Source organism: Centruroides sculpturatus, unplaced genomic scaffold (assembly GCF_000671375.1).
Source record: "Centruroides sculpturatus isolate CEXI.00-Female unplaced genomic scaffold, Cexi_2.0 scaffold26, whole genome shotgun sequence".
In the NCBI taxonomy this organism is placed as follows: domain Eukaryota; kingdom Metazoa; phylum Arthropoda; class Arachnida; order Scorpiones; family Buthidae; genus Centruroides; species Centruroides sculpturatus.
Window position 1 is genome coordinate 162,631 of NW_019384653.1, and position 13,216 is coordinate 175,846.

At 28.3% G+C, this 13,216-nt stretch overlaps 2 protein-coding genes and 1 pseudogene across 2 annotated transcripts in view; 2 read left to right on the forward strand and 1 right to left on the reverse strand.

The window, feature by feature from the left end:
- Positions 1-2,734: 2,734 nt before the first annotated feature.
- LOC111626330 lies at positions 2,735-4,160 on the forward strand (annotated as a pseudogene).
- Positions 4,161-7,750: 3,590 nt separating this feature from the next.
- Positions 7,751-13,216, reverse strand: part of LOC111626328 (phosphorylated adapter RNA export protein-like) — a 29,993-nt gene continuing 24,527 nt past the window's right edge. The window contains exons 6-7 of the mRNA XM_023369652.1: positions 9,018-9,127; positions 7,751-7,979 (exon numbers count right to left, since the gene is read on the reverse strand). Of these exons, the coding sequence (XP_023225420.1) occupies positions 7,841-7,979; positions 9,018-9,127 (249 nt within the window). The 3' untranslated portion in view covers positions 7,751-7,840. The remainder of the gene's footprint in view (positions 7,980-9,017; positions 9,128-13,216) is intronic.
- On the forward strand, positions 10,943-12,708 carry LOC111626329. Its single transcript, XM_023369653.1, has one exon. It carries the CDS (start codon positions 11,312-11,314, stop codon positions 12,473-12,475), a length of 1,164 nt encoding a protein of 387 aa, XP_023225421.1. The 5' UTR covers positions 10,943-11,311; the 3' UTR covers positions 12,476-12,708.

The following is a 13,216-nucleotide window of genomic DNA, read 5'->3' on the forward strand; positions in this document are numbered from 1 at the left end:
CACTATTAACCGAGAGCGTTTTATTTTTGGCAAGTTATCGTTATCCTCTGAGCATTTTTCTGCATTATTTTCATATTCATGCTTTACCTTTTGCAAAAAGTGTATGTAATTTTAGATTGCTTGCTTCTAGTTAAAAGATCTTTATAAATTTCCTTATATGGTGTTAAGCACTTATGGAATAACGGAAAAACATCTGGCAACATAGAAGCAGAAGCGTCGAGATCTGGCAAAATTGAAACAATTTTCGCGAAGGACCATGTGTATGGAAACGAGAAAAGAAACTTTACATACTGAAGTACTAATAGTTCACGAAAATAATAATTTTCGTGAACTATTAGTACTAAGTATGTAAAAATTTATTACATTTCATGTTGTACGAGGGTTTTACCAATTTCTCGAACCGTGTCAGAGTGAATCCGTGCTATAAAAGTACTGTGTTATACGGGGAATGGTACCAATTCTCGAACCGTGTTAGAGTGAATCCTTGCTATAGAAGTGCCGTGTTTATACGGGGGTTACCTGTATTATGTGATTAACGTTATACAATCCTTTTTATTGCAACAACTTAAACTGTTGTGACACTTTGAATTGCACAAGAGTCCCTTGCTTTTAAAACTGCATTTATTCCTGGAACACTTTTTTTTGCAATGACAGCGTGTATAGCCTTGCCCTCCACTTTTCGAATTAGCTGCAGCTGCTTCTCTCAGCGATATTTCTTGAGAAGAAATCTCATCTATGGAAAGTAACTTTACGAACTGATTACGTTATTACGTGATTACGAACTGATCTGTTAGTGGTGTCTTTTATTCGGATATCGCCGACGCCTCTTATCCTCCTCCACTGGACCTGAAAAACCGATCCCCACCTCACGGGATCAAAAGACCTTGTCCTACCTCCGGCTACCCACAAAGGATTTGACGACAGACTGTCGCTTCTCGGGTGTAGTTTCGACCTCCACCAAAGCTTATCTGTGCTTGTCGACATACACCGGCGATTGTTCGAATGTATAATAATATAACCAAATATTCGGACTTTCACCGACGTATTTTGTATGTGTCGACATTCACCGGAGAATATCGACATTCTCTAATTTCGGTCTTTCACAGTAACATATATATATATGTTTTAGGATTTGCTTTAAGTATACGAACATTAATGAAAGTAAATTACGCTTTAACGATAATGAAAAAAAATCGATTGTTTCTTCAAATTCGACTGTTTCAATTTAATTTTCGCGACCCCACATAGGGTCGCGGCTCATAGTTTAGAAGCCCTGATATAAACCATAAAATTTTATAATTTTTGAATTTTTTAATTTTCAAATTAATTCAGCTTTTTTTTGTGTGTGTGTGTATGTGGATAGAACAGAAGAGTCAATAACTCATTGTTCGTGGAAGAATTATTCTCATAACTCTTCAAAAATCTCACGGAAATAATGAAGCTTTCCCGAAGTCATCGATAGCTAATTGGTTAAGATGTAGTGACGTTACCGCCGTTTTTTATAGGAAAACTATTCATTGAGCATAGCGTGTCTTGGAGCCGAGCTCGATCAAATGACGAGATACATCGCGACTTATCGCTTACACGGGGCTTTTAGGAACGCTTTTGGAGAAAGCCGTATCTTTAGAAAAACTCAATGATTCCCGAAAAATTTTTAATTTTTTTCCATATTGACAAGATATGTATCATTACCAAAGTACCGTCATCAATTTTTCTAGAGTTCGCAGAGAAAATGCGCGTTCAATTTCAAATGCGATGTAGTGGTGGAGGATATAAACACAGAACAAACAATTTTGTTATTGGGCTGCAATCTGAAAAAATTATAGACTTGTAAATTCCCACTGTCCTCTGTCTGGCTTTTCTTAATCTCGAGAACGGAGTTAAATAGATGAAGACGAGACCAGATATGGAAGTTCGAGTCTCAGATTAACTGTATATATGTACTGTACTTCCGATACAAACCGAAAGTCAAATTATTTCAATTCAAAAATTTCCTCCTGGAAAGGAGTTATATAGATGAACTGAACGACTATATTACTAAAGGAAAAGTGTGATGTACAGGGGCAAACTACTACTACTAATTTGAGGTGGAGAGTATATATTTTAAATTAAAAACTGGACATTGTGACCATGTCATAATAAATAATTGCTCGTTATTATTCTGTTTCTCCTGGACGACGATACTTTGGCGATGCTCGGTATCTTATCAATACGATAATTTGTCACTTATTATGACAGTAAAAGTAAAAGTTAAAACAGTAAAACGAAGATTTTTAATCCCCTCCTTCCGCCACTTAATTTGAAAATTAAGTTGTCGAATAACCAGCAATTAAAAAAATTACGTCACCAAAATATAATTCTCCAATTGGTGTATTAAAAAACGGAATGTATAAGTAAATATGAACGGAAAAGTAAATATATTTGCAACTCTCGTTCTATCCGAAATTTTTAGACAAAGTGACATCATTTCATGCGATTCTTTACTAGTTTCTGGTAAAACTTTAAGGCTTATGTTTAAAGTAAACTGTAACTTATATTTCAATCCTATAATAAAACCATATTTAATAGTTTATATAAGTACTTTAATTAAAGAAATTAATTGGTTTACTAATCATTTTGTACTGTAATAAACTTATGTAATAGAAACAAGTACTCGACGTGCTGTATTCAGCATTAATTCTCCTTATCATGCATTACGTAACGCTTGTTATAAAATTACTATCAGCAGCAATGACGCGAATTTAACACTTAGTGTACTGACCTGATATCGGTTAGATACTTTGCTGCCAGATCAAAATGGATGTTAAACGACGTAGTTTGGAAGGTAAAACAGCAATTCTCACCGGATCTACTCAAGGTATAGGATTCGCAATCGCAAAACGCTTAGCTCAAGACGGAGCATACGTAATTGTCAGTAGTCGAAGGAGTGATAATGTAAAAAACGCGGTAGAAGAATTACGTAGGAATGGACTTCGAGCTGATGGAATAGCGTGCCATTCGGGCAACGCCGAAGACAGAAAGAAACTGATTGAACTTGCTCTAAACAGAACGGGCCGTATCGATATCTTAGTATGCTGTGCCGGTGTTAATCCTTACGTGGGCAGTTTCCTCGAAACTAAAGTAGAAACTTGGAAAACTATCTTGGATATTAATGTAATTTCACTCTTTGAGTTAACTAAAGAAGTTATTCCTTATTTAGAAAGACAAAATGGTGGTGCCATTTTATACGTCTCGTCAAGTGGCGCTTACAATCAGATAGAAGTGATTGGAGCCTATTGTGTGAGTAAGACTGCAGTATTAGGTTTGACCAAAGTTATGGCCATGTCGTGTGCTTCTAAAAATATTAGAGTGAATTGTATTTGTCCTGGTTTAATAAAAACTAACTTCAGTAAAGTAATTTGGTCAAATTTTCCCACTGTGGTAGAAATGATACCGTTAGGGAGAATTGGCGATGCGGAAGAGTGTGCCGGTTTGGCTGCCTTATTATGTTCTGATGATGGAAGTTATATCAGCGGAGAAAACATCGCTATTGCAGGTGGCACAATGTCACATTTATAACCATTTATTACATTAGATTATATATATTTCACTAATATATAAAAATTATCCTTTGTAATTAAAATTGTGTGTGTGTGTGTGTGTGTGTGTTAATTAAACATTGCAAATAAAATACTCTAAACGAAATTAATAAGCATATCAAATTACTAATTTACAATGATATTAATTTTATAATTTAAATCATTAAATGTTTTATTTACATGTATGTAAGCATTTTACACAAGTATTGTATCAATCTGCAAATAAATTCATTTGGCTACCATAAAAAATTCTAATCATTTTTCTATTTAATGAGTTAAACAATTCAATCTTATCTCAATTTCGATTATTTAATCAGAACCAAGATAAGACAGGAAACTAATTATAAACAAGATATGAGTAAAATATTTCCTTATTCACTATATAAATTTGAATTTACAATATATATAGTTTTATATTTACAGTTTAAAAAAAATATATATATATATTTTTTTTGTTTGTTTGTTTTCATTTTCTTTATGATCTTTGACACATTCCAACTAACTAATACAGTAGAACCTCAAAAACTCGGCTCTTGATAACCCGGCACTCCGGATAACTCGGCCACACCCTGGCAGGGCAAAACAATCCTTAGTTAATTAATTTTCATTATAGACAGCTTTATAAAAGTATAAAAGCTCTCATAAAGTATTTTTCTGAGGTCTGTCTTATCAGGTAAATTACTGTACACAGTGTATTCATTAATTTTCATTTTCATGTAGTAAAGGCTCTATGCCTTCATAAAGTATGTACTTTTCCTTTGTTTAAGGGTATTTGGGCAGTTTATTCTCTGTTGTATTCTCAAGCAAACAATACATACAAGTACAGTACAGTATTTTCTGAGGAAACACGCATACTTATCCTTTTTTAACCCCATTTCCGATAACCTGGCATTTTCACAAACTCAGCCACCGTTCGGTCCACATTAGGCCGAGTTTTCGCGGTTCTACTGTATTGGATACAACTCATTTAACATTATACGCTCAAAACTGATCCTACATATTAATCAGAATATTTTGATTCAACTTATCAGTTTTAGTAAAATTATCAATTGGTTATAACATTTTTAAACAAAATTTCCTGTAAAATAAATATTTATTCAACTGATAATTAATCAAATTTATAAGTACTTATCTTGAATTTATATTGCTAGGTTATTTATTCAAATCAGTATCAACTGCTATATTATACAGTATAGTATCAAAAATATGTGTATGATAGACAGAAATACTTATAATCTTGCATAATTTGATTTCTTACAGTATGTCCAAAAAGTTACTGTTTAGTGAGAAATTTGTAATGACATTAATGTTATATATATGTACAACATTGCATATGAGACCTCTAAATCATATGTCCTGTGTTTCCACTTTGCAATAGTGTGTTAATGCTTGCTCACAGATATTTGGCTTTGGACTATACTTTTTTTGAAGACTTCTTTGCTGATCACATAATCTCCTATGAAATGAGGCCTGCTAGGTCTCTGCACCTCACTTCCCCAGATATCCAGTATTTGATGTGAGATAAACTGCAATATCATTCATAAAACTTCACTATTATTAAAAGTTTACTTAATAAACCATAGTAATTTTTTGGTATTATTGTATAGGATTCAATATAATAAAAAAGAAAATAAAGGTTGATAAAAGAATAAAATAAAATTTTAAAACAATTTCATATGGAAAAATGCAAAATCTAATGGCATGCATCTCAGTGTAAATGAGAAATTAAACAAACAATTGTATTAAAATTTTATTCAATATTATATTTTTCATTTTCATAAAATAACTGCATATTTTACAGTTTTAATTCTACCATAAATATCACTGTAGAAAGGTTAACCCAACTAAGAATCATCAAATAATACATAAGGTAGAAGATATTGCAAAAGATTTAACTAAGCTCTGCAGAATCCTGCAAATTGGAGAGCCCAAAGGTCTGAGAACACCAGAAGTTCAAAATTAAATATATTGCTATCAAATAAAAACTATTAAATAAAATTTTTTTTACATAATATAAAAAAAGGACTTAAAAAATTTAAATTTTATTTTTTATTAGTGATAAAATTGAAACATTTTGCAATGACTTCATGATTATCATTATGCCATAGACAACAACTTTAAAGGTAAAGCTATTTCTATACATTGAAAGTGGGATGTATTGCTAAATTTTACAGTAAAACAACAACCAGAAGCCAAATGACAATTTGAAGAATACAAAAACATACTTAACAGTGCTAAACAACTTTTTAAAATAAGCATATTTTATAAGACTATGGATGTTAAACATGTAAATTAACAAAATATTGTAGTCATATCACAGATTTCCCAAACAATTTTTTTACAACCTAAACCCTGTTAACTTAATCAAAATATTTAAGGAAATCAATATTATTTTACAAGAACATTATTCTGAAGATTTAGCAAACAATTTCCTTGTACAATTGTTAAATGGAATATCTTTTATTAAAAAATAAAATAATTACAGAAACTATTATAAAGTGACTAACTTTATATGGTTTCATGGAAAGTAATTTCTTGAAAGTTAACATAGCTTTTGGTGACTATCCATCCAAAAAAATTTTGCAACAAGCCTCAAAATTATAGTTATGTCATTTGCAGACCATCTCATTTCTTTTTTTTTTTTTAAGAGCTTGAGTAGAAATATCATTGTGTTAAAATTAAAAATTATATGCAAAATAATATAAAATGATTAAGACTAAGATTTTTCTATGCTAGCTAAAGGAAATGCAACAGCTCAAAAATTAGATCAAGATAAAATATCGGAGTTTATTCACCAAAAGTCTAAAAGAAACTGAAATTTAATTTTTATTTTATTGCTTTATTTTTTCATTTTATGCAAGTTATTTAAAAGTATTATTGATATAACAACTTATATACAAAAATAGAAAGCAAACTTATAAAGCCAAACTTAACTGTGATTAAAAATGTTAATTTCATAATCAATAGCAATCACTTTTTAAGTTTCATTATTTTACACTAATAGTGTTTGATATTATTGAGTAACTGACTATCAATGAAGTACTCTCCAATTATCAAAGTCAGAAAAACACTATTTAATTAAATATTGTTATTGCTGTTTGATGTTGCTGATATCAGGAATTACCAAAATTTGATATTTTATATTTTCATTTCCATTCACCAAGGATTAGATTTTTCTCCAATATTGCACAGTATAATTTTATATTATAACTTACTGATGTTGGAAATTAACAATTATGTAAAATTGATAATTCAAAAAACTGTAATCAAAAACATAAATTTAATTGTGATCCAAAAAAATCAAAAAGTTGCCATCATTAAATATAAGAATATATTAATAAATTCATAAAATTCTGTGTTAGGAGAAAATATGATTAATTTATATTTTCACATATTTATTAATGTAAATTCACATCATCATCATAACATTTAAAAGTGATTTATAATGCAAAGTAATACTATATAATTTTTTTCTATTATTTCATATCAAATATCAATAAACCAATTAAGTTTTATTCTGGATTTATAATACATAACTGTAAAACTTGATCAGTCTGTGATCAAAAACTGAAAATTTATAAAAGCACATAGATTTAAACAATGGTTTATTGCTAAATTTTACAGTAAAACAAAAACTGAAAGCAAAATGCCAATTTGAAGAATACAAAGATACACCCACAACTGCTGTAAATGATCAGACTAAATTTGGATATAATGATTATAATTTAGAACTGAATTTGGCACTAGAGTTAGGCACCATCTTGTAACTGGCAATGCATCCGCACGGTAAGTGGAAGTTGTGGGTTCAAGTCCCGCTTTGGGCCAATTCTCTTCTTCCAGTTTAATCTAAATCAATTAATTAAAATATTATTATTATTATTAATTTTAATACGAGATGGCACCTAACACCTCACTCTAGTGCCAAATTCATTTCTAATTTATAATCATTATATCCAAATTTAGCCCAAACATTTATGGCAATTGTGGATATATATTTGCTTAATGTATCAGGTTTCAGTTGTGTATATTTTTATACAGAGATATACTTAACAGTGTTGAACAATTTTTAAAAATAAGTGCTAAAACTACTTTAAAATAAAAATACATGATTATATAAATCTTTCTATTGCTAAAAAGTTAGTTAAATGTATTAAAAAATGAAAATCATTTTTTCAGTTTTTGACTAGAAGATATATACATTTAATACATAACAAAAATGTGATATTTTATTATACATACAGTTTATTTACTTGTTAAATAAATTAAATGAATTCATTCCATTTTGATGCAACTGAACTGTTTGAGTTCAATGATTTTGTGTTCTTATCTGTAATCAAAACATCTTCATTTTTATTAGAAACCAATTCTTCTTTATCTTGACAAATATTTCTGCTTTCCTTCCTAAATAACAAAGAATTGAAATTAATAATTTTGACATATAATTTTTAATTACAATCAAATTTTCATACGAGAGATTTCTATTCTGTAAAATTTTCTTCTTAGAAATCTTTTAAAAATTCTTCAAAAATTCTAAAGGTTTAAGAAAGCTTTAGTCAGATTTTAAAAACTCTGACTCAAACTTTCATAAAATTTTTATTTCTTCATTACATTATGTATAAAATTAACAGCAATTGTATTCAAATAGAAGTTATTTTCTAAATTTGGTTACATCAGTAAATCAGTTAAAAAAACAAAAAAGTTTAAAATAAATTTTTATTATTTCTTTGCCAACTTCATGATTATCATTATGCCATAGACAACAACTTTAAAGGTAAAGCTATTTCTATACATTGAAAGTGGGATGTATTGCTAAATTTTACAGTAAAACAACAACCAGAAGCCAAATGACAATTTGAAGAATACAAAAACATACTTAACAGTGATAAACAACTTTTTAAAAGAAGCATATTTTATAAGACTATGGATGTTAAACATGTAAATTAACAAAATATTGTAGTCATATCACAGATTTCCCAAACAATTTTTTTACAACCTAAACCCTGTTAACTTAATCAAAATATTTAAGGAAATCAATATTATTTTACAAGAACATTATTCTGAAGATTTAGCAAACAATTTCCTTGTACAATTGTTAAATGGAATATCTTTTATTAAAAAATAAAATAATTACAGAAACTATTATAAAGTGACTAACTTTATATGGTTTCATGGAAAGTAATTTCTTGAAAGTTAACATAGCTTTTGGTGACTATCCATCCAAAAAAATTTTGCAACAAGCCTCAAAATTATAGTTATGTCATTTGCAGACCATCTCATTTCTTTTTTTTTTTTTAAGAGCTTGAGTAGAAATATCATTGTGTTAAAATTANTTGGCCAAACATATGATGCAAATATTGATAACAGCAGCATTGAAAAAATATTGCATAATAATGTGTTATATGAAAATGTAATTTAATTATTATTATTATTTTAAAATACCTGATAATTTTATTTGCATGGATACTTGTTAAATCAGTATCATCATCCATTTTCTCTTCTTCTTTTTCTGACAAAAATTTTGACCATTTGCTAGTGCAGGGGACTTGAAGCTAAAGATAATTAAAAATAAATAAATATATGTAATTTCAAACAATGATCATTATATTATATTATATGAAATATAAATATAATAAGTAAAAGTATATAACGTATAAACTTTTATTTATTAATATGTAATTTGTATAATGTACATTTGTAACTGGATAATACCCTGTTAGCCATAATAATGAAGTTTTAGTACTTTTCTTCCCTTTTTTCATTGAACTTCACAGATATCCACAGATGTATGTATGTAGTGTAAAAGCTCAAACATGCATAACTTCTGATAATTGCATCTTTTGTAAAAAAATATTTTAGATAAAAAGTTTGTTTTTGATATAGAATCATAAAATACAGTAAAAAATAGGGGTTTCTATTTCAGAAAATGAAGTTGATCCTGTTTTCACACATTGTAGGGTCTACCTACAATAAAGCCAATAATCCCATTTTGTGGTTCCTTTAAAATTTACATTTTTAGTTCAATGACTTTTTTGTAAAATGTATATTTTTCACATTACTCCAGTGGATTGATTAAAATAAACCATCTGTATATTTTTTAAAATATTAATTGCTTAATTATTTGCCAATCTGAAACAGTGTTGCAATTCTTACTTGTTGCTTAAACACTATATAGTATAATTAATTGATCATTTGGCATTCCTATAGAAGATAAAGAAAACCTAAAAATGAAATATATTACCTTCTCATATATTAAAGGTCTGTATTTAGAAATTAATAAAGGAACAAGTAATGTAAAACTCGTACCGATATATAAAAAACTGTCATCTAGACTTAAAACTCAAAAATCCATACAAAAAGGAAAATAAAAACCAGAAGAAACAAAAAACATTATATACCAAATCCCATGTACAGTACCTGCAATGCAACAAAATTCTACACTGGAGAAACAAAATGAAGAATGAAAGTAAGATTAAAAGAAAACATGTTGCAGATTTAAAACATCGTAGAATCAACTCCATTTTTCATGAACATTGTACAACAAATGATTGCAATATTGATCAGAATAATATAAAAATTTTACACAGAGAAAAAGAAGCATATACTGGAAAATTCAAGAAAAGCATGAAAATTCTTAAAAACAAAAATTGTAGAAATAAAAATTTGAGTATAAAAGTAAATGAAAACTGGTTGAAAGTATTATAAATAAATTTCCAAAAACCAAAAGTATTTTAAAATTTAAGACGAAAATATATTATAAGTACAATTGTATAAGTATTAGAATTAGATAAAAATTGAATGAGAAAGATCTGGAAAACTTTATTAATAATTATTTCTTAAATATAAAAAATAATAATTACTATAATCTGAAAATTCACTAATAATGAGTTTTAAGAAAAGTAAAATTATTGATCAATTATTCGGTCATTGGTTGGCAACCAAATTACGTGAGAATATGCTAATTAGCACGGTACTATGTAGTAAAAGCATAGAGACAATATAAGAAGTTATATGTGTAGATACATCTGTTTGTGCTATATAGTTTTACTAGCTGTTAGCCGTGACTTCGCCCACGTGGATTTTGCAAGCAAATCCCATTTATATTCAGTATTTCAACAACCATAGTAATTTGTTTTTTGAAACAGTGTTTTCATATTTATTTACTATTGAACACAAGACTGTGTTATTATTAAAACACTTGGCGTTTATCCACTTTATTCAGTTGATACGGGCACTTTTACACGTTTCGGGCGTATAGCCCCTCATCAGTCAACTGATAAGAAGAAACATTTACATTAGATTATCACATTCTTTAAAAAATTTATATAATGATTCTAAAACATATAACATTTAAGACATACCATTTAAAAAATTTCGATGATACACGTACAGCACAAGTTATTATTTACTGCTGTTAGGATAAGTTGATAACAATGATAACATAAACCTACATACATTAAATTAAAAAAATAAAAGAATTTATTCTAAATGACAGCAATGATCGCACACCAAAAATCAACATTCAACTAAAAACTCATAAGCCAGGTGAAAAAATAAGACCCATAATAGACTTTAAATACGCAACGTTATACAACCTAGAAAAATTTTTAAAACAAAAACTTAAATCTATTCAAAATTCCAGATTTGCCATATTAAATACAGACGAGCTTCTAAAAGACATCACAGATATACAAATAGAAAAAAGTTTTAGAATTGCCAGTCTGGATATTGTTGATATGTACCCCTCCATGTCATGGGAAATAGTAGAAGAAAAACTAAAACAGATTAATATAGAACCAGAGATAATAGACCTAATAGAATTTTCTTATAGAAGTAACTATTTCGAAATTAACAAGAATTATTATACTCAGAATGAAGGTGTTAGTATGGGATCTGTTATTGGACCGAAGCTTGCCGAAATAGTGATGATAGACATAGACGAAGTAATTAACAAAATACAAGGAATAATAATTTATAAACGATACGTAGATGATATTCTGATTATATACGACAATAAGAAAATAACAATTGAACAGATAGAAGCAAGAATAAATAATATACATAAAGGAATTGAGTTTAAGATAGAAGAAGAAGACATCGTCAGTAATAGTATAAATTATTTGGACATAGTTATTAAAAGGAATGTGAATAGCTTGGAATTTGAACCCTTCAAAAAGTCTTGTGCCATTAACACAACTATAAAATACGATTCTCATATACCACTACATATAAAACAAAACATCTTCAATATGGAATATAATAAAATTAAAAATAGAACCAGCAAACCCATCAATATGGCCAAACACATATATGATTTAAAAAAGAAATTTATCTTGGATGGATACCCCAATCGATTAATTAGTACATGGGAAAAGAAAATAAATGATAAAATAAATAACAAGAAACATAATCAGAAAAAACAAAGCCCGGATATTAAATATATTAGTTTTCCGTATATAAAAGGTTTATATGAAGAAATTAACAAAGAAATGCAGAAAATAAACATAAAACTAGCACCTAAGTACGAAAAACTTCAAGCCAGAATAAAAGCCAAAAAACAAAGTAATGAGACTAAAGAAGAAACCAAGAACGTAGTATATGAAATCCCATGTACTTGTAAAGATACTAATATTTATATGGGTGAAACCAAACGAAAATTAAACATAAGATTAAAAGAACACATTGCTGATATGAAATATCACAGATTAAATTCAGTTTTTCATGATCATTGCCTATTAAACAACTGTAACATAGATAAAACTAATACAAAAATCTTATATAAAGAAAAGAACACATATAGTAGGAAATTTAAAGAAAGTGTAGCTATAATAAACTCTAAAAATTGTTTAAACAAGAATCTAAGCATTAAAATAAGTAAAGATTGGCTAAAAATATCGTAATAATGAAAGATAGTTGGTGTGTTTTAGAAAAATTCTAAAAATTTTAAAAAATATTTTAATGTGTTCTGTTTATTTAAATACCTTTGGCTATTACAAATATTATGTAAAATCCGACCATCATAAATGGTAAAATGCAAATTAGCAATAAGACTCAATATTATGTAATGTCCAACAAACAAATTTGTTATAATATGCTAAGTGAGGTTTATCTGATTCTGTTATGTGCAAATGAAAGGTTGTGAGAAACCAACCAAATATATTCATTAATCATTAGAAAGGATTCTGACTATATATTTATCAACTTTAGTAAGAAGATAAAGGATGTGTTACGCCTACTTAACAGTAAGAAACAATAGTAAACAAAAATTAGTATAGTTCTGTGCGTTGTCAGTATAAGCGTGTATATTTATACGGCGGTTTATTTTTAATTTAATGTATGTAGGTTTATGATATCAAAGTTATCAACTTATCCTAACAGCAGTGAATAATAACTTGTGCTGTACAGAGTGTCATTGCATTTTTAATGGTATGTCTTAAAAGTTACATGTTTTAGAATCATTATATAATTTTTACAAAATGTAATAATCTAATGTATATGTTTCTTCTTATCAGTTGACTGATGAGGGGCTATACGCCCGAAACGTGTAAAAGTGCCCGTATCAACTGAATAAAGTGGATAAACGCCAAGTGTTTTAATAATAACACAGTCTTGTGTTCAATAGTAAATAAATACGAAAACAC

Excerpts from the sequence above, each read along its gene's own strand:
- LOC111626329 (XM_023369653.1), top strand. The coding sequence starts at position 11,312 with ATGTACCCCTCCATGTCATGGGAAATAGTAGAAGAAAAACTAAAACAG.